The sequence below is a fragment of the Odontesthes bonariensis genome, chromosome 7 (assembly GCF_027942865.1).
Source record: "Odontesthes bonariensis isolate fOdoBon6 chromosome 7, fOdoBon6.hap1, whole genome shotgun sequence".
NCBI classification, from domain to species: domain Eukaryota; kingdom Metazoa; phylum Chordata; class Actinopteri; order Atheriniformes; family Atherinopsidae; genus Odontesthes; species Odontesthes bonariensis.
Genome location: NC_134512.1, coordinates 20,715,635 through 20,742,676, shown reverse-complemented (window position 1 = coordinate 20,742,676; position 27,042 = coordinate 20,715,635). Strand labels below are relative to the sequence as shown.

The 27,042-nt window shown below is 40.5% G+C and overlaps 1 protein-coding gene across 5 annotated transcripts in view; it reads left to right on the top strand.

The window, feature by feature from the left end:
* Positions 1 to 27,042, top strand: part of syt7a (synaptotagmin VIIa) — an 87,753-nt gene that overhangs the window by 48,248 nt on the left and 12,463 nt on the right. For 2 of the 5 annotated variants that reach the window (XM_075469995.1, XM_075469994.1), the window contains 5 exons: positions 2,658 to 3,074; positions 7,510 to 7,641; positions 21,188 to 21,290; positions 24,342 to 24,609; positions 26,617 to 26,786. In XM_075469995.1, coding sequence (XP_075326110.1) covers positions 2,658 to 3,074; positions 7,510 to 7,641; positions 21,188 to 21,290; positions 24,342 to 24,609; positions 26,617 to 26,786 — 1,090 coding nt within the window. The other 3 variants (XM_075469993.1, XM_075469991.1, XM_075469992.1) reach the window with 3 other exon arrangements.

Here is a 27,042-nt window from a genome sequence, read left to right as displayed (position 1 = left end):
CACTGGAGTCCAGCCTTCTTTCATCCACCTGCCCCTCATTTGGCCTGGAAAACTAGGCCTGCCCATTCACGCGCTCTACTGATCTGTCTCACCTCCTTTGCCTTGTGGTTGCTCAATCAATTTTCCTGTGTGTGTGTCTTTCTCACTCTCTTTGGTCTTTTTCTCCTCTGCCTGTCATTATTCTCCCTCCTCTGTACCCTCTGTCTGCTCTGGGATCTCTGTACCCTGTCTCTTTCCCTTAGTGGGGCAGTGTCAGGGAGTCAGAAGGGGGCAGCAACTGGGCATGGGGATGCTGGGGGGGGTCCTTATCGCAGTGACAGCGTGAAGAGCATGGTGACGGAGGGAATGAAGGTCGGGAGGTGGCAGACCGTCCAGGGCCACATGCAGTCTGGAGCATTGAGACCCAGCAAGTGAGTTCAGAACCGGAGACTGAGAAAAAGCAAATATTTCAGCTAAACAGACACTTTGCTATTCTGAAGATGCTATTCTTACAAGTTTTTCCTTCAACAGCAGCAAAGCAGCAGTGATTACATGAATGAATGTGTTCTGAATAAAAATGCGGATAGACAAGCCAAGTTCAGCAGGGAGAGGAGCACAGTTTAGGTGAGAAGGTGAGCGTGCGGGCACAGATCAAGGTGTTAGCACTGGGGAAATGTGAGTTCTCACCAGCAGAAGATAACAATAGATACACAAGCTGTACCACACTGACTCAAACCTTCAGCTGACACAGACAGCCCAGCTGGAATGTAAAGATTCCACTATGAACCTGCAGGAGATGATGATTTATTAATGCGGAGAATTGCATTGCCTAAAATAACTGTAGAAATGCAACACAAAATTGTCTAATTTTCATCAATTAACTGAGCTAAAGTCTCAAATGCCACCAGTCCACCTTTTAATGAAGATTTATGTTTAAAACTAAACTTTTCTTGATGTATCACAGTCATGACGTCTGACATGATGTCGGGTCTATATTCAGTGTGCTGTAAATTACGCACTAAATGTTGGTTCTTTGTGATTTTTTTCACCTTCCATTGGCACTTCTTGCCTGTGATATCTTCCTCCACAACACATTTATGCTCATCACTACCTCACTCCCTCCTTCGTTCCTCCTCTCATCTTTCTTTTTGCCCCTGTCTATAATTGGATTCTATTTTGGGGCTGCTATAAGTGTCTGTGTCTCTAGTGTTTGTGTCTCACACCCCATTTTCTGTCTCTCCTCCATCGTCACCCTCTGTTCTTATCGTTCCTGTCAGTCTCTTCATCTTTTGTTTCACCATGTAAAGCTACTCCACTCGCTTTTACTTTTTTATGTCTGTCCTACAAACTGGTTTAGTCCTGCAAAACCTTTCATTGTTACTTTTTGTCTTTTTATTTGTGACTGTTAAATATGACGGATATCACACTAAAAGCTTCATGCAAAATTGTGTTAGATGAGGTAATGCATAGTGGTGTAAACTGCACCTAACTGATGTGAATAGCTCGCTCATGACCTAATTCTGGTAGTCTGGGTTACACAGTGATCTAAGAGAGAAGGATATATTTAGTGAGAAGAAAAACATAGAAAAAGAGATGATAAGAGGCACTCTAGAGTCTACAAAACACAGAAATGATGTATCTGTAAGCAAGTGTTGAATTGTGAGCATTTTAGGATCTGTCACACAGCTTCATGTGGTTGTGACATTTTAGGAAAGGCAATTAGCCAATTAAACAGCATTTATGAAGGGGAGGAGTGGAAAATGGGAGCCTGGCAGGGGGAGGGAGTCATCCTGTAGAACTTGGTTGGCTGTTGCGATGTCTCTGGAGGTTCAGCATGTATTTAAAAGACGAAAAATACTTTGAGAGAAAAGAGGAGAGGCTGTCAGAGATGGAAATGTTGACTGGCGAGTAGAGGAAATGGGGATCTCTCATCAGAAAACCAAAAAACCCTCATCAGGGAGGCCCGGAGGCAGCAAAACCACGACCCATACGCCTCGCCGCGGTCACGTGGCACAGAACCGCTCCACGCCCGTACGGACAGTGAACATCCGACCGCTGCCACTGCGAAACAAACCTGCATGCAAACAGCACGCTCAAACTGCGCAGCCACGCAGGGGGCACAAGACCAGCTCACAGTCTACACACTGCTGCTCTGCGCAGCCCCACGAGCAGAACACAGCACACAGCGATCATCACTCATGCTGCACCTTATACTGCTATTTCTGTTACTGCTGTTACTGCTGTTGCCTCACATTGCTTTCTTTCTCTCTCCTCCTCCTCCTGTCTCAACCTCCCAACACTCCTCCCTCTGCCTCTTCGTCCACTTTGCCCTCAAAAACCTCCATCCCCACTTCTTCTCCCATCCCACAATCTTCAACTTCCTGTTTGGATGAACTTTCCCGTTTCTATCCTGATGTCAACTTGACTTCTTCGACTGTGTCTTCCGACTGCCCTGTGCCACCTTGTCTGATCTCTGATGATTCTTTACCTCTCTTCTTCTCCTCATCCATTGACCTCAAAACTACTGACCAACTCAACCCCTCTTGCCACGGCTCTTCTTCTATTCCTACTTCCTCCTCTTCTACCTCTGACTCCTTTGCTCCTCCTCATAATCCAATTGTCTGCCGGCCGTGGCCTTCTACACGCTCTCTTTCCTCCCTGCTCCTCTGCCCTCCCAGTTTCGGGGAACCAGTCTTATCCTATGCGTCCACTCTGGAGCACATACCCTCTGGGCCGGCCCGACCCCGGACGCTGCTGCGCCAGCAGAGTCTTCAACAGCCTCTCATCCACCCATCAGGCCCTGGTCTCTGCCACCCCCCCACCACATCCCAGAGCTTGGGACAATTACACACTGCACCTGGACAGCCTGCGGGAGGTGGGGGTGCTGGGAGAGGAGAGGGAGGTGGCAGCAGTGGTGAGGGTGGGGGCGCAGGTACACGAGGTGGTCCCAGGGGTGCAAGAGGCAGCCCAGCAGGAGCAGGTGCCTCTCGCTATAGGGGAGGTGGAGCAGGAGGGCGCTCGCGTGCCAATCCCGGCAGCTGGGATTACATGATGGACCAGATCAAGAATCGCGGCCTGGATGTCAAATCCTTCCTGTGAGTCCTAATAAATCTTCATACATCTAAAATAAGTCTTCTTCAGTGTCACTTGTTTAGGCCTCTGTCTTTTGATGTCTTACTGTATATCCTTTATTATACAGAGTTATTTTATGCATTTGTGTGAGGTATGTCTCAAAAGTTTATTGCTTTAAGAACCAAATAGTTTTGAAGTAAGCTGTTTAAGTACTAACTAATCTCTATTTAAATGTGTCCATAGGAAATACTGTTCCTCTTCTTTCAGGTGTTTCTTTAAGTGTGCATCTGGTTTCCAGGGAAGGATATTTTTTTCTTTCTATCAAAATATGCACTGCGTGATTGTGCACATACATGTATAAGAGTGCTCACAGGTCTGTGAGATTTCGTGTTTGGAGTTGAAGTGCTTTCATTGGAGCTTCTAATAACTCCCACTGTTCAGCAAGGAGAGGAGATGTGCTGTATACGGTTAATATGGCAATTGGGTCTGTGTTACAGCTGATAATGATAATGTAGGATGATAAAACTTAATGCAAATGAGGAGGCAATAAATGGGTTTATAACAAAAAGCTATTAAAAATGCTAATGAGTTGAGAGTTATGAAAGTAAATAAGCTGCTGTTTTTCAGCTCGAAGCACTGATTATTTTGGAGATCAATTTTTTTTTCACGACATTCTATCAATTATCTATGTTTATCAAACGTTACTTCAGAGGCTGTTTATTCCCTCTGAAACTGAGCGTTTTAATATGACATGCACAATGATAGCTTACAATATTTCTTTAAATCAGTGCATGATGCAGTGTCCCTGATTAGCTGCAGGAAAGCACAAACCTTCTTACCGAGCAGTCTGTTAAAAAAGAAAAAACAATTGGGTCTATTTTTAGAAAGTCATATGCATGAAAAATGGCTGGGAGGTGTGACATATTATAGGCTACCTCTATCCCGTTCTGTGGGAGAGTTTTTAAATGGTTACGCTGTGCGCTTTGCTAAACAGTAATATCTGTTTCGATGGAATTCAGCCTGTCTGCTGCAACTGTCTTCACAGAACAAGAGTTAGCGTTTTTACTCCATAATATTCCTCAGACAGTGTCATAAAAAGTCCCGATATATTTATAATCTCACCCAATTACATGATCCTCTGGAATGACTGCTAAATATCCTGGTTTGCAGTTACAGACTTTATATTTCATCCATAATTCTTGTATATGCGCACCTAAAATGGCACATTTTTTTGGGTATCACTGAAACTTAAAAAAAAAAGATCTTTTTTTTTTGTTTCAACTGAAACTAATAAATCACTGTCTGCTGCCTGTGCAGCTAGCCTGCTGTCATATGTGTAAGTGTGTAGATCACACAGCCTGGCACGTTGCTGTGCATCAGTATAAGAACAAGGGTTAAGCAGCTGCGTGTAGATTTGTGTTAACCCTGACACATTGATCTTATGTCACCAGCACCATTACTTCTGCAACATATTGTTACTGCCCAGAGGAGGTGGGAAGGGCAGATAAGGGAGACAGGGGGTGATGAAGGGACGGATGAGGAAGGACACTGTCAAGGTACAGCATGTGTTCAATGTGCACTGACTCAGTTTTACAGTCTCTTTTTTTTATGTCCTTTAAAGCTTCTCTGGGCGTCACGGCTGAACTAATGCCAGTGGCTAACTGAGCATCTGCGATGTAGCTCACCATGCAACCACCAAGGTCACTGACGATATCGCCTATGATCGTCAGCAGCCGTGCTCATCGTTGTAGATGTGACTTTGAGGTTATTGTCGGTGCATTTCCGTCTCTTACATCAACACCTCATTTCATTGATGACAGGGAAGTACAGTAAAAGACGTGACCCATTGTTCAAAATGGTTCATTTCAATCTTGGCCAGATTCTCTGTCTGGGTGAATTATTGCTCAATAACAGTGTTGATGTCATAGACACAGAAATCTAGCCAATAGAGAAGTTTGACTAAATGGATGTATTGGAAGACTTGCATAATCAATAGTTTATCCCAGCATCATTCATGTCTCTTCCCTCTATTGCTTCTGCTTCCTTGATGTGAGGTGCACTGAGTCAAGTGCTTTAGGATTTGTGTTTAGAGAAAAATGCCCATACTTAAAAGCTAATGCGAGAGGCGGGATTCAAAAGCCATAAAACTTACAATATGTATAGAAACACCAAGATCATATTGTATTTTTTTTGTTAACATGGCTATTCATCAAACCACATTTAAGTTGCAGTTATGTAATGAATATGGGCTTAGAGTGCAAACTAACTTCTTTGAGTTCAAGATGTGCACATCCAAATTGAGTTTAGCAATTACAACTCTGAAATGTGTAGACTCCCCTCCTTTTCAGGGATTCTGTCTTCTGTCACATTATTGATAAAGCCTTGTGACCCAGTGTCACTGGAATTCTTACAAGATCTATGTCATCATTCTGCCTCTATGTTTGTTTACAGATAATTTTAATAATATTTTTTCCTTCCTGTCATTCTGGTGAAGGTTGACCTCAATTTAATCTGTCGAAAGAATGCTGTTCCAGAACTGCTCTGACTTTTGAAGAGCTTTACAGTCTAATCTGGCATGTCTGTAGGTTTATGAAGGGTTTGTGGTGAGACCTCTGTAAACACTGCTGGGGTCTTTTTATGGCGTACCTGGGCTCACCAGTACATTCTTTTTTTTTCACTGAATGTACCAAAATGTCCCAGCTGTCTCATTGATTGATTTGCTTGTGCAGTGTAGAAATGGCCTGTTGTGCCATTGAGAGCTCCTTTGACCGCATGTTGCAGGGTCACAGCAACAACTTCCAAAAGAAAATACCACCGTCGGGATCAACCCTCGACCTTTTATCTGCTTAATTGAGGAAGAGATGATAAAGGAATAGCCCAAACAATCCACAAAACAGCTTTTGAGTTGATTGTCCTTTTACATTTCGACACCTGAAAAAGAGGGGACTTCACATTAAAGAGTTGTTATTAGACCGCCCCTACAATTTGAATTTAAGTATTATGAGAGAGTTTTTATGACAAACCTGTATTGCTTATAAACATTATGCTCAAATGCATTTTGGTAAATAGCTAATATATTTTAAAAAATGTATCAGTGGTTAAATATTTAAAGAAATAACTGGATATGGAAAGATTGATGAAAACCATAATCAATAAAGAAGACATGCTTTAATTTCTAGTCAATCACATATTGTGACATCTGATGTTTAAGTGTAGAGCACATGAAAACTAGCCAGAAGCAAAGTTAAAAATGCTGAATTTGCTTTCCATTAAGATGAGATAGTGGATAACATATTTAAATTCATAAAAGTACCATAAAAGTAAAAATGATGCATAAAAGATATATTTTGCCTCTGGTGATGAATAAATGTGTGAAATGAGATTTAAACGTTCCACATAAAATATGGATAACTTCACTTGTGAAAATATCTCATTTGTGACAGCTGTGTTAGTGACACAGTTAGTGACACAGTGTTAATCTCAAATTCAAGTTTAGGAACCGCTGGTGTCAATATGTAACAGTGTTACAAAGCGGTCGATGGCATATGAAAAAGCTGGACTTGTGCTGGCAGCACTATATTTCCTCAGCAGAGATACTGTAACGCAGTCAGGGGCTTAAGCTATAGAACTGTGGGTGCGGATGACAGGAAGGAGGGAAGAAGGTAGTGATGAAAGAGGCAGAGAATTAAGCGTAGGGCATAGGAATAAGTGGAGAAAGAAGGATTTGGACAACTCTTACTCAATGGAGAAGATGAAATGAGAAGAGGAAGAGCAATGACCCAGAAAACAGTGACATACACGTACATCTCCAGATAGTCTGTTGCTCAAATAGAAACAATTAGTCCAGATCTTCTTAATGAGGCTTAATTAAATCTTAACTCTGGAGAAAGACGCCTTGCATGTTCAACGGGAAAGGTGAATCTGGAGGGAAAGCAGAAGGCAGGTAAAATAACTAGATAAATTACTGAGTGTGCGGGCAGTGTGTTTTGTCATTGTGGATGTCTAGACATCTTATACATGTGTGGAGGCTGCTATGCAAGCTGCTGATTATCACATCCATTAGGAATCATTAAATAATCACCTTGTTGTCTATAGGATGTAGAATACAGGCTGTACTGTTCATTAAAAAAATAATATCATTATTAATTTGGCCTTTCACTTTAGGTCTTTTTAATATCCTTCCCTGGACAAAGTGCTTTCTGCTGGGGTGTTTGTGTCCTTTTTTGACCATTTTATCTATTATTGCTGCTTCTGTTTGCTTTTATTTGTTCTCTTATTGTTCCGCTGCCTCTCAGCCTTCTGTGCTCAATGCCACCTAAAATGACCTCTCCTTCTCCTCTCCCCCCTGCACCACACTTTCTTTATGCTCGATTCCTCTATCCTTTGCATCTGGGCTCTTTTCTCGCCTCTCTTTCTATCCCTGTTTTCTATCTATTGTATTTTTTTATGGGGAGCCAGTGAAGGGAAGCTGGTGGTCCTCGCTTTGACCATTGGTGTGGCAGAGCAAGATGACTTTGCCAATATCCCTGACCTGCAGGAAACAGCGCAGGCAGCACCACCAGCCAATCAGGAGCCCCCTCCTGAGAAGAGGTACCACATATTGTATGAGAGTGCTGGTGTGTGTCTTTGTGTGTGAAAGACGGAGAACAGGGTGCAAGTGAAAGGATGTGAAGGTATTAAAAAGACATAAGAGATGATTTCAGAATGTATGAAAAAAAAGAGTAGTTTTGTTAGGCGTATTCCCAGTGAGTCACTGCTCTTAAATGTATTGTACCATAGACCTGGACCTAAAACAGCAGCTAACCACTCTGTTACAGGAATATAAATGAGAGTTGACTATGAAACCAAACCCGTAGAAAAAAAACCCACTTGTGTATTGCTGAGAAGAGTAAAAGAGATAAAATATTTTGGGAGTAAGCTGAAAAGAGGTAATGAGCTCATAAATCACAGTAGTGAGATGCTCACTGGTAATCTAGTTTATACATTTATACATTCTACATTTATATTGCTTTTATTTGATCCAGTAAATCAAATAAAATTGTGTATTCTTATACCATTGCCCTTTTTTCATGAACACGACAATCATCTTCCCAATCAAAATGACATTTTCACTCTCCATTTTCACCCTATTTTTGTCTTTTTTTTTACTCCTGTCTTTCTGAAACCTCCCACTGGTAATTGTTGTGTTATCTTTGCTTTTTCCTGATTTTATAATCCCAGTCCTTTCTGATCCTGTGTTCTTCTTTTCCTCGTGCTCATTAGCTTCCTTCAATCACCCTCCGCTGTTCTCAGAGTCTCGTCTCTGAAGCTCCACAGAGGGCCCAGAGAGCCTCCTCATTATTCCACAACATGTTAGTCACTTACATAAACATGCAGCTAAAAATAACCCTTTTCCTTGTCAGCCAACTTATAGACTAGAAATATAAAAAATTACTCTCATCTGTGAGGATGCATCCACTCGCGTTTTCCCATCCCCTAAAATAACTGGGTTTGCATTCTGTTCAGGATTTGGAACAATTTTAGCAATTGAATACAGTGGGTACGTCATGTGACGCAAACAGTCAAGCCTCATGGCCACGGATGATAGATTATTTGAACCGGCTTGTGAAACCGCAGAGTTGTAGCGGAAGCCTATGTTTGCCCCAGCCGCAGGCACATGTGGCACACTCAACTTCCCCTTCAGTCCAATTAGGCAGTTTTGACCTCACTTTGATTCTGTAACAAATGGAGACAATTTGGAGATACATAATATTACACACCTTAAAATAAAATGGCAGAAGAGGGTGAACAAATTTTGATGTACTCGTCACACGGATTATTCCTCATTCTCGAGTGTTTCATCAATTTGACACATGATTTAAAAGTAGGCCTCCATTACAATACAGATGGTAACTGTTTCTTTCATCCAGACTGCACAGCTGCAGTATGAAGCTACACTTGTATCCTGAACAAATGATCTCCTTTATTCATAATAACAACTACGGCATCTCAACGGCAACAGCTGGTTTGTTGTTTTTTATTTTTATTTTAGTCTTCTGCCCTCAAGCATTCTGTGACCCATGCTCTACACAGAGCCACAAATAAGCACAAATGTTGCTTTTGGGAATATCAATATCAGGATTACAGTGGCACCCACAACGCCACAAAGGAAAATTTGTAATTGGCTGTATACGCTACATCTGGCCTTTCCAACTTTTTGTGTTCACCTAAACCTCCTTGAATGGGTTGCAGGATCTGTTAATTGACTAATCAACATGTAGGAACCAGCACGTGGACTCCTCGATGCACGTCGATTAACAGTGACTGAGAGCATTGTGCTATTTTGAAGATTAACCTGCAGTTCATTTAATTTCTTTCACTCAAAACAGACTTACTGGCAGCTTACTGTCTGTGCACAGTAGAGAACTCGTAAAGATTTGACTCTAATGAAAGCTTTGGGTGCATTGACCTGTCTATCCTTCTTCTGAGATGTCAACTCATTCCATTTGAACTACATATTGTTCTGTTTGTTAAATTCAAAATTCTAAAGAATGATGAATGTTTTTTAGCACACTTTAATTGGCTGCTAAATTTAGAAGCTCAAATTAATGTCCTAAGTCAACAGTCTATTAGAAATGCAAGGTATAAGCTTGCTGGGAGTATATTGTTCCCTGTGGTGTCAGTGCTGACTTCACAGATGTTTTACCATTATATAATCAATCATACTCTTACCATATTGTTCATTCTGAACAAAGCTTTCAAACCGAAGACAAAGCCACGCTTTCATTTGTCTCTGAACCTGTATATAGCACACCATCACAGCTTGTGCATTCAGACATGTGCTCGATCTCATCACTCATCTCTTCCTCCATTGCTCATTTCACCCTCATGAATTTATCAGGCTTCGTTTGAACAACAAGTCACTGGCAAAGCCAAACACAAAGCCTCTGAAGTTAACATGATTAGTTAATGTGAGTCTCAAATGTTAACACCCTCATTGCCAACATCAAAGTGAATGCAAATGGAAGCAAAAATGGAAGATACACAGGAATAAAATGAAAAGCACAAGAAAGCAAAAATCACAACAATTCATAAAAGACAACCAATTTAAAAACAATCTTAGAAGATTCACTATATCAAGTAGTTCAAATTAGCTCCAGTTTTGTCAACTTAAATAGTAGAATGCTGTTTATGCATCAGTAATAAAGGAATGGGTTGTTTTTATCGTATCACTTATATGAGTCATTTTAATGCAGATGTATCAAATGTTTTTTATGAGCTTGCTATCGAATATTTTATACATTGTCATATTGCTACATTTAATTGATTAACTAATTCAACCACTAGAAGCAGCATTACTCATGGATTTTCAGATATTAGAAAAAGAAACTTAGTTACTGGAAGATGTATAAAGCAAAACAACACAGAGAAGTGTATTAACACTTCAACGTTGCTTGGCTATTGTTAAAGTGATACTCCGGAGTAGATTCAACCTGGGGTCATTTGAACCGTGATATCCAGCCAAGTAGCCCACCCACAGTTTTTTCGATATTGGCTGAACATCAGCTGAGTTACTGAGTTATCCCGAATAGCTTCATACAAGGGTTAATGGATCCTGGCAGTATCTCCAAAATTACCACACTAAAATCACATGTCATGACACCAAACTTCTACAGTAGTACAAATATGGTCTGTACTCACAAAACGATGCATTTGGAAGTTTGAAAATAGTCCAGGAGTTTACAGGGCTCTCAAGTCTCACGCAATGAGCGTGAGACACACGCATTTCAACAAGTTCACACGCTCACACGCCACACATGCCATTTCTCACGCTGAGAAATGACCAACTTCGTCGCACAGAAATTCTAATGGCCGATACTATAAACGAGTCAGTGGCAGGTTACTGTGCGCTCGTACAGCTCAGAACTATAGCTCTGGTACAGCTGTCTTGATTTAACAACCCATCGGCAAATCACAAAATAGAATTTCTCAGCCAATCAGAAAACATAATTTCTTGTTGCCGGGTGTGAAATAGCTTTCAGCTGCAAGCACGCGTCCCATGAATGCACAGCGGACATAGCCTATTATGCTCTGAATGCGTGCAGAAGTTGTAGACGAGCTGAAGGTGGAAGAGAACCGTCAGGATAATCAGCAGGTCATATCTTCATTTATTTGAACCTTTCATTAGTTACTATAGTTTTCCTACTCCTTGTAAACAGTGGTGTAGTCTACGTTGAACGCAGGTATACGGCGTATACCCACCTAAAATTCGTTTTTCAATATTTAGAATAGCACATCAACTACCACTTTTCATGGAAGCCTTGTTATAATTTAACAATACAACGACAACACTTCAGAATTGCATTCATTCGGAAATTGCGGCAGTCAGTCAATCTCCAACCAATCAGACGCGTTTTTTATGTCTCGCTGTCAGCCAAAACAAAAATCTATCATGGGGTGCGTACGTAGGTGCTTAGTGGCTAAAGAAAGGACTTTGTAAAGTCGAGGCTTCTACGAAAAGTCATTGTACATCTGGAATGGGCTGATACGATATGTTCTCCATGTTCTCACCATTCTGATCGGATTATGGAATTATCATCTCAACCCGAGAGTTTGCATTTCCAGGGCACACTTTTCCATGGCTGTTGACAGGTATGGTAGTGATTTATTGACACGTTGTCTAACTTTCGTGAACATATTGTGACTTCACGGAGGCTCTGAGACCGGCGGTTGCCGAACGGCTCTTTATTAAGTTATTACAAGCAGTACAATCGCAGAACACGGGTGACTCTCAGTCCTGCTCCGCAACCAGCCCCAGGAGAGCACCAGACCTGCACACAGACAGGCCCACGCCCACTCCTCTCCCCCAATCACCAGCCCACACCTGAGTGATGACCTGCTGTCCAGTGATTGACAGGGAGAGGAGGAAACAAGCCAGTCCGTGTGCTTTTACCCTCATTCTGGGTCGTTACAATATATTATTATTATGGTGATGATCATTATTATTTGAAAAGCCTCAATGCGTGATGAAAACATGCCAGTGAATTTCGCTAGGTAGCCGACCGCGAGCTGCCAGGTTAAACAAAGCAGCAGCGTTCCAGGTTTTTAGTTGGGGACGACGAGGATCATGGCCAGGCTCAAGGGACAGCAAGACCTTAGGAACTTTTTTAATAAGGTTGCCCGACCTGACGTTTCCGAAAGTAAGTTAAGTTGAGTCAAAAACATAATTCACGCTTTTTATGAGACTAGTATTGCTACCAAGTTACCCTTCTAGGTTGTTTAATTTGTGGACATAACACGGCAATAACACAGGCTAGTCATGCTGTAGTCTAGCTTTCGTTCTTCTCTCAATACTAGCAAGCTAGCTACTCTGATCCACGTTTGCTTACTTAGTTTAAAATTCTAGACGTTTGTTTATCTGGGATTCTTCTTTGGGAATAACTCCTAATCGCCATACCTGTCTGTATATGGTCTACATGATGATATGTACAGTGGCTGTCTGGATTAAGTAATTTATCTATCATAAACTAAACTTTATTTACTAGCCAGAACCATGCTATCTCCAAGGTATGCATGGATGGGGAGATGTATCTGTACTTAGGCAATGGTAATTACATTATCTACTACACTGTTACTGCGATATAATGTCAGATGCAAAAACCTTTTGTGCATGTGATGAGTTTACAATACAGGCTATATTTCTATAGGCCTACGTTTAAAAATCAGTTCATTTCATTTTGTTTGGGCTTGACTTGCTGTAGGCCTACTTGATAGTAACATTTTTGATTGTCATAGATGAAAATGCTTAAAAATGAAACTTTACATTGGCCTATTTTTTGTCATAGCTTTTAGAGGGCTTTTCATCTGAACTGTGTTATGTCATAGTATTGTAGTACTATGGTACTTATTACTTTTCAATGACTATTACAGCGCGCCACTGGAGGTACGGCGTGCATTAAGGGGCTACTATTGGTTCCGAGGGGTCCCGAGTCCCGACCCCTAGTTTGGTACCACGGGCCAATGACTGGCCAACTATACAGTATACCCACCTCAAAAAGGTAGACTACACCACTGCTTGTAAAAGACCAATACCTGCCGATTAAAGTGTTCGTTGGAGTAGTAGACCTAAATATTCAGCACACACCCTTTGACATGAGCAACTTAATGAAAAATGAAAAATATGTAGGAGTGTAATTAGGCTTCCGTGGTTATTTTTTTTCAAAGGTGACTGGTATGAACAGATTCCCAATAAGGCTACAATTGCCAAACTGGTATTAGTTCTGCCGCACTGAAATGCTGATGCAGAGAGGGTTTTTTCCATGGTGGGGCTCAATAAAACCAAGACCAGGAACACTTTGGCTCTGAATGGAACTCTGTCATCCATCATGACTGTGAAAATGGCTGACATTGAGCCACAGTGCTTTAAATGGGAGCCCCCAATATCAGTCATCAAGCATCAAAATCTGCCACAACACTCATAAACAAACACACACAGAGAGGGACTGCTCAAGGGGTCCATTTGGGGTTATGTTTGTTTTTCTTAATTTAATTTGTCTGTTTTTTTGTTTGTTAAGACTTTGGATACCTAAAACAATTTATTTTAAAATATAGCAGAATTTAGTGTAAAAGTGAAGATTTGTGATTTTGGTATAAATAAAACATTTTTTTTGTTCTTTAAGTAGCTAGTTTATGGCGATGGGATACTGCAAGGGACCCCCCCCCAAAAAAACCTGAAAGAAACCCCCCCACGCACACGGCCCGGCCCCTGCCCCACCCGAATCTCACTCCAAGCAAACTTGAAAACTTGAGAGCCCTGAGTTTATTATTATCAACACAAGCCTGATAGCTTTTCTGCTGCTAAAGCTGCGTCGACGTCACTTCAGGGAGCTGGGAGCTTCAAAGTAAGATGAGGGTTGATCTACTACTGTAGACAACAAAGCAAGGCTGCTCAATTTCTCCATTGATAAAATAATTTCACAACTCTTCAACATAAAAATTCATAAAAAAACATGTAGAATATAGCATATACTTTGTTGTCTACAGTAGTAGATCAACCCTCATCTTACTTTGAAGCTCCCCGATCAAGGAAGTGACGTCGACGCAGCTTTAGCTGCAGAGAAGCTATCAGGCTTGTGTTGATAATAATAAACTCCTGGACTATTTTCAAACTTCCAAATGCATCGCTTTGTGAGTACAGACCATATTTGTACTACTGTAGAAGTTTGGTGTCATGGCATGTGATTTTAGTGTGGTAATTTTGGAGATACGGACCAGGATCCATTAACCCTTGTACGAAGCTATTCTGGATAACTCAGTAACTCAGCTGATGTTCAGCCAATATCGAAAAAACTGCGGGTGGGCTACTTGGCTGGATATCACGGTTCAAATGACCCCAGGTTGAATCTACTCCGGAGTATCACTTTAAATGCAATCCAAATAACCAAACTGTTTTCCCCATTGGCCATGAGAAGGTGTTGTAGAGTGTGATATTCATTATTTACTGACCTTGCGTGAACAATGGCTGGGTGAAGCGAGGCAGGGATGGATAGACAGTTTGAACTGCAGCAGAGTAGTGATAAAGACTTTCAGACCAAGGTTGAAAGACAGGGTGGAAAGGTTGTACGATGAGATGTTTGTGTACCAGGCATCTATTAAATGTGGTTCTTAGAAGACCTAATTAGCATGCTAGAGTGCCTTGTTAATGCCTCATTGGTCTTCACTCAAACAATTCTTTTGTGATTCAGTGAACATACACTGTAGGTTCTCTTTAATTCCTCGTTGCTGTAAAGAGAAGTCACAATCCCTGAGATCTTTCAATCTAAATCTCACTTCAAGCAGCAACTTAACAGTCCAATGAGGATGGAGGTTCAGGACAGAGGAGGTGGGATATATATCCTTGTGCCACATTAACATTCAATCCACTTGCCTCTGGTCCTTCAATTATTCATCCACGCACATTACATCATTTTGTGTAAGCCAGTGGAGGTTCTTTTTCTTGAAGATATTAATAGACATAGATGTATATTTCTGTCCCTCAAAGACACGATGTACTCTGGAAGACTCTGACTGGTAATTGCCATGCAGGCCATACAATAACACTCAATAATTTATGTGCTTATTGCACTGCTTAACTCGATATGGAAAACAAACACAATGGATGCCAGTCAGGCCAGTTTAGCTTGATAAACATAAATGTGTGTTTATTTAAGTTCATGACTGTGTGTTTGTTCCCTCATTGCATTAGTCTCAGAAGGACGAGGTAAATCTTTATGTGGTGTAGGGTGGTGCGCTCCATGTTCACATCATTGCCAGCAGTCCTAAACTTAGATTCATAAGGAGACGATGAGTCTGGTATAATGATTTTTTTTTTGCTTTGGAAAGTTTCTAATTGAGAAATAACCCGGAAGTATCTGTGTAGCGGGCGGGATAAGAGCTGGTCAAATCTTCTAAAATTGTAATTCTAAAAGGATCTCCAGCGCTTCCTTTAAGATCTCTTTTAGCACATGAAACACTGGAATATCTTTTATGGAAGAAAGGGGAGTATACCATCCCACAGTTCCTTTTAAATCAATGCTCAAAAGTATTTATCCAGTCATACTAATTGGATTTGTGTGGACAGCAGGACTGTGAGTCTGAGTAAGTAGTAACAACAATATCTATCACTTTGGTGCCATTTTATTTCCTTTCTTTAATTACCAATGAGATGAGCATTGGACGAAGCATCCAAAACACTTTTTGTAACATATTGTTTGCAGTTTCAGTGCTGCAGACCCAAATCAAAGCTTAGTGTAACTGTGGCTGTGTTCTCAATGCAGCAGAGCTGTCTTTTCCCAAGTCCTGACAAATTTCTCCGACCGCCTTTACTTAAGCTCACAATGTTTTCCAACAAGATTAAGGAAAAGAACTTTGGAAAACTTAGAAAACTTTTTCACTTTTTTCACGACTGTACTCCCTGAGCTGCAAAACACGACAACATTTTCAAAAAATTCAGCTGCATTTCAGATAACATATAAAAACAGCGATTTCTACATTTTACAATGCACAGTTTGATGTGCGTTTTGTTAAAAAGTTTGATAAAATGTTTTTTTTTTTTTAATTTTGCAGCACTTTTCTGAGAAAATGTCCTTAGTTATTATTATTATTTTTAACGAAACGTGTTCTTTGTTTTCCTGTTTTTTTTTCTAAAAGGACTTATGTTCCGTCAAATATTATTTTTACGTATATTATCTGCGAAACTTTTTTAATTGTTGTGTTCTGTGAAGGGTTTCGCTGTTTTTTCTGAAATGTTCTGTTGTGTTTTTTACTTGTTGTTGTGATTTGCGCCTCTGAGCCACTGTAACGTCAGCGTGTCTAAAGAAAAAACTGTTTAAAGCAGTCATTTCAGGCCCTATTTCCTTAAATATTATACAGAAAAAAAATCTGCTTCAAAGTAATTAAATCTGGTGTTTGTACATAAACATGTAAAGTGATTATATTCTGCTGTGATGGTCTGACACAGAGCTCCTGCTGTAACAAGGGCTTTGCAGGCCCGACTTATCTGCAGAGTCTTCAGGGGCTCTGCTTAAGGCTGTCTCCGAGGCTGTGGCTCCCTGTGGCCATGGCGCTCATCCTCATATCTCGGGGGGGTGCTGAGATGCATTCAGTTACATGCAAAGAGTGGAGGGGAGTAGATAGCACTAATGTAGGGGAAAAAAAGGAGTCACAAGAAGAGATGGAGGAGAAGAGGAGAATATACCATACATTCACAGGTCAGCGGAGAATGGGAGAAATTTCAAAGTGCAAATCCTTTTCCTTGGGAAAAGAGTACTGGGAGAAAGTACTCATTGTACTCTTCACATTAAGGCATTAGAGCCAAAGGCAGCACTCTGGCCAGCAGGTATCTGCTGGTGCACAAGCTCGTCTCGTACCTCGAGATAGATGGATGGCTGAGGGGGAGATGAGTTACTAGAATCATTAACCCGGGACTCCTGCGTCAGAACAGGTGGGATATGTGCGGCAGCTTCCGCCTCAGAGGCAATCTCTGAAATGAATCTGGATGCAAAACATTTGGCGGATTCATCTTTGGAGTTTTAATGGGTCTTAATAAACATGTTTTGATGAGTTTGTGTTGCTGATATTGCCTGAAATGATAGGTTAGTTGTTGTAATTGAGCTCTGAGGTATGAATACTAAATTGCAAAGAGTATTGGGAGGCCATTAATGGAAGCGAAACGATGAACTTGTCTTTCGAACCCACAGTTATCATATTTTTAATTTTCATTGTGTGCTCAGCAATGTATTGAGCATAGTGATCAGCTAAAGCTGAATAAAGCAATATGTTAAAATCTTTAAACAGTACTCAAAAGGGTCAATACCTGGAGGCAACTAAATTTGTCATGTTTTTTTATTTCCATTTGGAATTAAGTGAAAGAAGCTTGTACACAGACTGCAGTAGCACCTCTCTTGCTGCTTGTTCCTGAAATGGTATTTTAGTAGTTTAATTATGTTGTTTAGGAATCATTTATAGTTCCAACAGCAGGAAGTAATTAGTAAACGGTCGAGGCATCAAAATCTGTATATCACAGCCACATTTTTGGTCATAGCCTAAGAAGGGACACACCAGGGCTGAGTGTCTGACTTTAGTGTGAATGTTGATGTGTTTCATGTGGATGATGAGTTATGTAAGCAATGGCCTGCTGTGGTATTTCACTATGATCCTGGGAAGTATGCTGCATGCCTAAAGGATGATAGATCAAGTGGGCGTCTATGAAATTGAGCATAGAAATTGAAATACATCACTTCATGGTCTCAGTCGAGCATGTTTGTTTGAGTGTGACATGTTTGCAGAGGGGTGGGGAGTCTGAATGTTTGAAAAAAAAACAGAGGGGCTGGGGTGGGCTCTCTTTCTCGCGTCTCTCTCCAGCGGAGAAGTGGAGTGTCTTTCCCTCCCTACCCCCTCTCTTCGAGCTGCTGGCCCCCGGTCAGGTAACAAAACAGGATAGTATCACAGGACGGTGAAACCCAAAGTGGCCCCGCCTGCCTCCATATGTCTGTTCATGTGAATGTGTGTGTCTGCGAGGCTCTCACCCGTACCTGTCATATATCCTATGCTGTATCTTCTTTGTTCTCAGTGTGTTTGCCTGTTTGTTGCACCCCTCGAAACACACCCTTCCCTTGCGCCCACTCCCAACAGCCTCTTGTCAGACACACCCCAAACCCCCATATGTATGGTCTGTGTTTCAAGAGTCGTTGCTATGCCAACAGCCCACTTTCAGTGACTTAGCTGTGGGAAAATCTGATCTGAGTCCACTCTGCCTCCCACTGGATACTGTAGACAACTGCAGGCTTTACAGAATCATATCAACTGCATCAACCCCTAAGGGTTTGGACAGAAAAGGCATTGGCACCAAAATATAGCAGTTGTAGCTCTACCATCTGCCACAATTAACATAGCTTTTAAGAAATTAAATAAACTGGAATCAATCTTCATTTTCAATTCAAGGAATAATGTCTGATCTGGAGAAGGAGACTTCTTTTCTTCCAGAAGAGCTTCAGCCCCAGCCGCTTTGTTTAAACAGCCTGGAAGCAGGGAGCATAGGACCACCTCAGGTGCTGTAGAGAAAGGCTGGTAGAGAGGCCATTCCCCTGGCTACAGTAGCTCTTACCTGAGAATGCACTGAACCCCTGAATGAAGCATGAAGGAGAATGAATAATTGAAGACTTTCACTCCCCCATCGATACTTGGGAGGTGGAGGAGGAGGGAGGTGCCATGCTCTACTTCAATCCCTACAAGTCTCTCCTTGCTTTAGAGCACATCCTCATATCCTAATCCAGCCTTTTTCTCTCCTCTCAAACTCGTTGCCTGCAGTTTAGAGTCTGTTGAAACAAATAAACAGGCCTTATGAAAATTGAATTACCCTCTTTGGCAACTAATACAACTAACAACAATTGATGAATATTCCCTTCCCTTCTTGAAGTGGTTAACATCCCTCCTCCCCCCCCGTCTCGCACTGGTTCCTTTGCTGTTAGAAGTGATTGTCTGTTTGCTTGTCTTGTTTGCTTGCTTTTTCTGTCTGTCTATTTGTCAGTATATTTTGCCCCAGTTTTGTCCTTGTCTTTTGCAAAAATGCACACATTACTGCATTCAGCATCAATTCTCATCCAAATTCGCAGTTTAGCGCGCCCAGCAAAAATTTCCATTCTCTCGGTGAAAAGCTCAACAGAGAATGCTGGCCAGACAGACAGACTTTCTATGGGCTCCTTGTTTTTTGCCTGTCAAAGGCATTGCCTTCACTCTCAGAGTGACAACTACTTGCATATATCATATATGCACATGTAGCCAATGCCAGGTTGTGCTTTGGCCCCAGTGTTCCCAGTCCACACTTTTAGAGTGTTGCTAAATGGTTGGAAAATCCGGTTAGTTTTAAAAAATAACTCTTATCATCTCCAGTTAGTCGATTTCTAACAGTGCCCTCTTTTGTAACACTCTAAATGTGCTCTTCCTATGTTCTTACTAGTTGTCCTTTTTTTTGTGTTTTCGGTGATATTATATTTCTGTATGGTGTTCACTTATTTTCTCTTTCATGTTATATCTCATCTATCAGTTATTTTGAGCTCTCCTCATAAAGAAGGATGTTTTTGCTCTCTTTATCCTGATGATCAATTGTCTTTTTCTTTTTTCTTTGTGCTCTTTTTCTCCTTTTAGCATGTTTGCTCCTTTGTCTCCTGTTAGAGATATTGAGTGTGTGTAGCTCTGTATTTTTGTCTCTTATTCTTTGATACTTATCAGACTGACCAAACTTAGCCTCTCTTGTGTTTCCAGACTTTCCTTCCTTCATTTACTATCTTTTCCTGAAGCTCTGTTTTTCTATCTAATGTGCTGGTGTTTGCAACTATTTCACAGTTTCTTTAGTTCTGTTTTTCGTACTGTTCATGCTGTTAATACCTGCTATCTCTTCTAATACCGATTAATAATTTCCAGCTTGCTTGTGTATTTCTCATATTCCTTTTTGAGCCTTCTACCTTCTCTAAAGTCTTTATTTTTTGTGTTGTGTGTTCAGCAACTTAAGTATCCACTCTGCATCTGTTCATTTTCCTCTTTCTCTGTGTTTTAGTTCTTGTATTCCTTGTTTGTTTTGGCCAACTGTTTCAGTTTCAGTGTTCAGCCTCTCCATGTGCCTTGACCAGTCATCTAAATGGAGTGCTGTGTGTCCAATGTGTTACACTGCATTGGCCAAGACCTTTGCTTCTGACCCTTTCTTGTTCCATCTTTTTTCATACTTTCTTTAATCTCACAACTTTTTTCTCCTTTGATTCTTTTTTTTTCCTCTTGCTGTTTTCCTTTTATTTACACTTTTGTAATTTTTGTTTTTGATGTATGAACATAGGGGTTTCTCTCCCAGAGTGTTTATTCCACATGTTTTCGACCATCCCTGTGTGCTGGAACTAAACTTAACGCCTATTAACATTTGTACTCTTAGAGCCAGCTGTGCCATTGGAGATTTCTGCTCTCTCCTTCATGTTTCTAAAAATCATTTGTGTTGTTTGTGCTACTGAGAGAAATTTAATCACAAAACATCTGTCCTCTACATGTTGCTGTATATGTCTATCCACTGTTGTTATAGTAACGTCATGTTGCTGCATATGTCATTATAAATGTGTGTCTCATCTTCAGAGGGAATAAATGTTGATCAGAAACTCTCCAGGGATTGGTGAAAATTAATTAGTTTCTATCAATTTAAGTGTAGTGGCTCTGTTTTGTGTTCTGTCTGAAAATGTGTTTGTTTATTTGGTTGAGGTAACTTTCTTGTTAGATTTGTGGATGTTTGCCACACTAGACACTATCTATAGTCATTTCAGACTCCAATTTTCATCAGACACAACTCTACATCAATTGTACTCAGTTCTTCTGCCCAGCTTTAATGTGTGGAATCTTTTGGCGGATTTTATTTGGCTTCGCTCATGATAGCTGAAGAAAGCACTTTCAACTTTGAAGTGACATGTATCCAAAGTAAACTTGGAGCGAATTCATCGTTTCAGATAGGCAGTTTTCAACTGCTAAACAGGTGGAGGTTGGACTCCCCATGTGCTCAGACATTCTCTCTTTCTGTAGATGAGTAAGCTTCTCAGCACATGTCCTCGCTGATGTGCTTTTGTCAACCTCAGTGTTTTGCTTCCAGGGGCAACAAGCCAGCTAACAGCCCAAAAGGCCAACCCCCTGATGCCGATGGCCACTCCTCTGTTACTGACCTGGCCAACTCTCTCACTGGAGACATGGTGATGGTAAGATGCCCCGTTGAACTGTAATATAAAAGTTCAGCTGTGTGATATCCTTGTCCAAATACCTATGAGAGCTCATCTACTAACCCATTCCAGAAAAGTTGGGACACACAAAGAGGAAGCGATTTATTAGCTCTGTGTAGAAATGGGCAAAAGCAAATTTGGGATGGACCAAAAGACAATGCACATGTGTTATATAGTCAGATAAGTGTAAAATTCAGCCGCTTTTGAGAAAAAATGGACAGCTAGTACTATTTAACAAAGATGAGAAAGCCCACCCTGTTATCAGTGAAATGTGCAAATCCCAGTGTCTGTGATGGTATAAGGATGTATCAGTGTCCATGGTATTGGTGACTTGCATCTGTGTGAAGTAAGTAACCATTGATGCAGAGGAAAAACACTTTTTGTGTGCAGAGGAAAAAAACTTATGGTTTTTTCAGCAGGACAATGCCCGGCTTCATTCTGTACAGATTACTTCAGCATGGCTTAAAAAACTTAAAGTGTTGAGTATCCTGCCTGGAGCCCGCCGGATCTGTCTCCTATTGTAAATACATCATGAATAGGACAATCAGACAGCAAGTACAAACAGTTAAGCAGCTAAAGTCTTGTATTCAGTTATAATAGCCAAACTTCAAAAGTATCATGAGTTCCCAAAAAAAGAGAAAAAGTTCAATCAAAAGGAAAAATGATGTCACAGAAAGGTAAACACACTTTGTTTCCACGTTTTGTTTAAATGATCTAAATGCAGTGAAGTTGGTCATTGAAGATACTGAAAATAATATTCTTCTTTCTTTTCTCAAATGAAAGACAAAATTATAAATGTAATTTTTTGTAACTTTTCAGACCAATCTTAAAAGTTACAAAATCTTAATTTCAATCTTAAGTGCTCAAGAAAAGAGCAGTGACTAGGCAGATGATTTCCCTATAAAATGTATTAAGGAACACATTTCATTAGTCGACTGTCAGACCAATCAATAATCAATCGTTTAAAAAAGAATAAAATACAATGGGTGTTTCTCTCTGCGTATACTGTCTGTCTGTGACATCACCGTGACTGCAAAATACTGTGTAGGTCCTCCTCATGCCCCCAAAAGCATATTTCTCTGGAGCCCCTACAGCTGATTATGAAAACAACAATGTTGCAAAAGCTGCTCAACATACTGGACAACACTGCACAACCTCTACATAACACAATTATAGAATAACAACACGTGTTCAGATGCTTTTTCAGCTCTGCTACAACAAAGAGCGTTACAGGAGGTCATTTCTGTGCACAGCAATAACTTTGAAAAAAAACCCTTTTTTTATTTCTTCTTTATTTTTAGATAATATCTGTTGATTCTTTATGCTGGAAAATAAGTTTGAAGTTTGGGTATTATTAAGGTATTATTCAGTTAAATTCATATCAGTTCAGTTCAGTTCAGTTAATTTCAATTCAAGAGGACAAACGACATCTGAATGTGTCATGGAGGGTATGGAACCGGGACATTAGCAGTAGATCCGTCAAACTCTGAATGCCACAATGCAGGTTTTCCCAGCAGAAAACAGTATTATAATGAGATGAGAAATATTACTAACTCTACCTGTTCAGATACAGCCAATACAGCTGAGTAAGATATGTTTATTGCTAGTTTTGGATTTACTCTTGAATAGCATTTCTCAAAGGAAAACTACAGAAATTGAGGATGTTTGAGTCTTTTAAATTTCAGATGGTAGCAGAACTTCTGTCTTCAAGTTCTAATCCGTAAATTGAAGTCTAGATAACCCTGATGACTATCTACTGGACTACAGAGAGCACACAGACAGTTTGATTTTCCATGATGAATAAACAGTTTGGTTTGGAATACCATTAGACACTTTTCTAATGAATCAGTAGCCTTTCAGCTGCACCTTATCATTTAAAGTCAGTGAGTTATAACAATGACAAAGACAAAATTAAGAGTGGAGAAATATTAATGTTAATATTCAGGTGTCAACGTAGTTTTGCCTTGCACTATGAGTTCATTGCAAATCACCATCGACATATAAGAACTGTGTTGCAAAGTAATTTTCAGTACAAATAGCAGGTTGAACTAAAGCTGCAAATTGTAATAAGGGAGCCATAATAAGGAAAAAAAAAACACACAGGCAGTTCCCACAGTGGCAATCAAGTGAGACAAGCCATCCAAGGTGACTCTTACTGTTTGACAAATTACAGTGGGAACATTTCTTTTCTTCATTCTTGCTCTGCCTGATAGCTCTAAAACCCATATTGATAAATGATGAGTGAGTGAGAAATTGTTTCTCTGGCATACAGAACAAAAATCAACAATTTCAGGTAATGCTTGGAGTGAGTTTTTTTATGCAAAACACTCCTCACGGTTGGTCTTTTTTTAAATGTCAGTGTAGTGGCTTTTGCACAAAGTGGTTTAATGAAGCACTGTTTGGTTATCTCCACACAAAGGCCTCAGTTCTTTGTTCCAATTTATGCTATTGCTAGAGGGGGATAAATAATACTTAAAGGACAAAGACAGAAGGTGGAGTCAAAGGAGGAGAAAACGTGACTGTCAAGACAGGTGCAAGTGCAGAATGCCAACCTTGAGCTGCCTCTCTGGCTGTTCTCTCAATGCTTTGCACGCAATGCTTTCCCTCCTACTTTTTGTCTCTTGCTCTCTCTTTCACTCTCTCTGTCCACTGCTATTATCAGATAGAGGCCTTTTAGTGCAAAGCAATGATAAAGCAGTCAGAGTGGCTGTGAGAGTGAATGGGGAATCTAAAGCTCCGTATCTACAATCTGAGCAGCTCCTGCCTCTTAAGGACATTAGTAAGGAAATTAAACTCTCTCAGTCTTCTTAACGTCAGACCAATCTCAGCCACTGTGCAGCTGCTTAAGTATGCTGCGATAGAAACACGGTTCTAAAATTTCATCTCCTCACAGCTTCTCTCTGTCAAGGTCTGTGTGTATGTGCTTGTGATACACAAAGTGTGTGCCCTTCGACTGAACTTTCCATGTGAGTGGCTGCTGCAGAATTAGTTAGTGTTTATATTCATTTGTCTGCATTTGTGGCCCTGCAGCTGTCTCCAGGTTCAGAGGATGATGATGGCGAAGGGCCAATCAGTGAAAAGCTTGGCCGCATCCAGTTCAGCATAGGCTACAGCTTCCAGAACACAACCCTCACCGTCAAAGTTCTCAAGGGCCAGGAGCTCCCGGCCAAGGACTTCTCTGGCACCTCAGACCCTTTTGTCAAAATCTACCTGCTGCCTGACAAGAAGCACAAGCTGGAGACCAAGGTCAAGAGGAAGAACCTCAACCCCCACTGGAACGAAACTTTCCTCTTTGAGGGTCTGTCTTTTTTCCACTTATCCAAAAAATAACTGTTACAGGTGTCAGTGTGCACATTTACATGACTCTAGAAAAGCACAATTTATTGTGCATGTCATTCCAAAATCGGACTTTTAAAAGGCACGTAAGCATGTTAGTCCGACCCAAATTGTACCCAAATTACTACTTTTATACATTTAAAAGGTTCATTTTTTAGCTATAAGGTGCCTATTTAAATGTATTTTGCGGGACCCAGCCATTAATAATGCAGCTTTTGTTAGCCTCAAAAATGACATTTTTATAATGATAAATGGTTTGAATATATATCGCACAGTTTTACAGACGCCTTAGTTTCTCAACGCAGCAAGCCTGGGTTCGAGTCCCAGCCTGGGCCCCTTATGCTGCATGTCTTCCCACACTCTCAATGCCCTCTTTCCTGTCCGTTGAATAAGAGTCACTAGTGCCAAAAAATCCCCCAAAATCTTGAGAAAATAGATAAATAAAAACACACACTAACAACAGTGGTGGTTGAGCTGCCACCATGAACCCCCAAGTTGCTCAATATTGCTAGCACTCAGCTGTCTTCAGGTGAATATGCAGATTATCATGCCAATCTTGTGATAAATTGGTGGTTCTGTTCTAACACTGCAGTGAAAGAGGTTTCATTGATTTATTTCATAAGAATGTATTCATCCTCCGTTTGTAGATTGTTTAAACACCCGATTGAGTTCTACACACAAGATTATTTCTGAAAATAATAATGTGAATGTAACGATTCTAAAACATTTTGAAGGTGAGTTTCTGCTGGATTAAACCACCTGCAGCCTTGAAACCACAAAGGTTCGTTTACAAAGCAAGAGGACGTTTATTTTCTTAGTTGGACATTTGCAGTATTTTTTAAACGGTGGATCTTTCAACATTTCAAGAAATAATTCAGAACCTTTGTATGAAAGGCTGCTTTATTCCACCTGACAGACAGATAGATCTGTCCCCACAGCATGCATATATATTTTATTTGTATACCCCATTGTACAGTAGCATTTTTGAAGACCTCAACTTATTCAGTGTTTTATTTGTAGGCTGTAAATCTTTAAATCTTGTAAATCTGACCTGATATTTTAATCCAAGTATAAATGTTTTGCTTTTCTATTTGGGATTCTTCCACCATCATACTACCAGAAAATTGAAAAAAAATAAATTTCTGTGGTGGGATCACATGGAATAGCCATATGAAGGTAAATAGCTGGTTACATATTGGTGTGATTTGATCAGATTCACCTTTTTCAAACTGACCTCCTTCAGCTTCAAATCAGAAAGCATAGTCGAAAAAAACCCAGAAATAAGTCAGCTTTTAGTTTTGTGATCTTCAAAGACTATAAAAAAATTGATTTTTAAAAAAATATTTTCATATATATTTATCTATCTCCACTTGAAGAGAGTGTGGTGTTTGAAATTATTAGGGCTAGGGACAACTGCCCGGTCTATTCATAGTGATAAATGGACAACTTGGAAAATTTGTTTACTTGCTCTCTTGCTCGAACTCACATGAAAACATCAATATCGCTCTTCAAACTGACAGCAGTGCGCAGCTATAGACAGGATCTGTTTCACTTGATAATCAAAACAGAAATAAATATAATGTTAATAATAGATGTTTTTAGAATTTAGAGTTTCATTACATTGTGTTTGGCTCACAGCGCAATGATAAAATTGCGAGAGTAATGTTGAAAACCCTCAAACCCTTCCCAAAGTCGGAATAGCCTGTGCTCTTGAAAAATGAATGAGAGGGGTATCTTTGGCAGGAGTGCTGTATAATGATCCCTCTGGGTCATTTGAGAAAGAACTGTCTGGTCCAACAGCTTTTAAAATACACTCTGGCCTTTGCTAAATTCATCCCTGTTTGGATGCTTCACATCACGCTGCCCTCTCTCTACTGTTAAGAACATTGACAATACTGTTTTTAGGTCTCTGTGACTTCGCTGTCCCTAGCTCCCCCTGCAGTGTTATCTGTTCTGTGTCTGTTTTTAGGCTTCCCTTATGAGAAGGTGAGAGAGCGCACTCTCTACCTCCAGGTGTTGGACTATGACCGCTTTAGCAGGAATGACCCCATTGGAGAGGTGTCAATTCCCCTGAATAAGGTGGAACTGGGCCAGATGAAGACCTTCTGGAAGGAGCTCAAGCCTTGCAGTGATGGCAGTGTAAGAAATGAAGTGATGGCCATTTGGCACAACCATGAAAAGTACACTCTTTTATTCTCGGTGTTATTCAATTAAAATGAAACACATTTGGTGACTGCTTTCAGCATGTGAGCCTTTACTGGCGTAGCTTTCGGATGAGCAACGTGTTCGGCTATCCAGCCTGGTTACTTGGCCATCTGTGTTTGGCATTAGGGGTTAGAGTAGAAATGGCAGTGATATAACATTAGAGAACAAGCTAGTGAGTAATCTGGAGTTT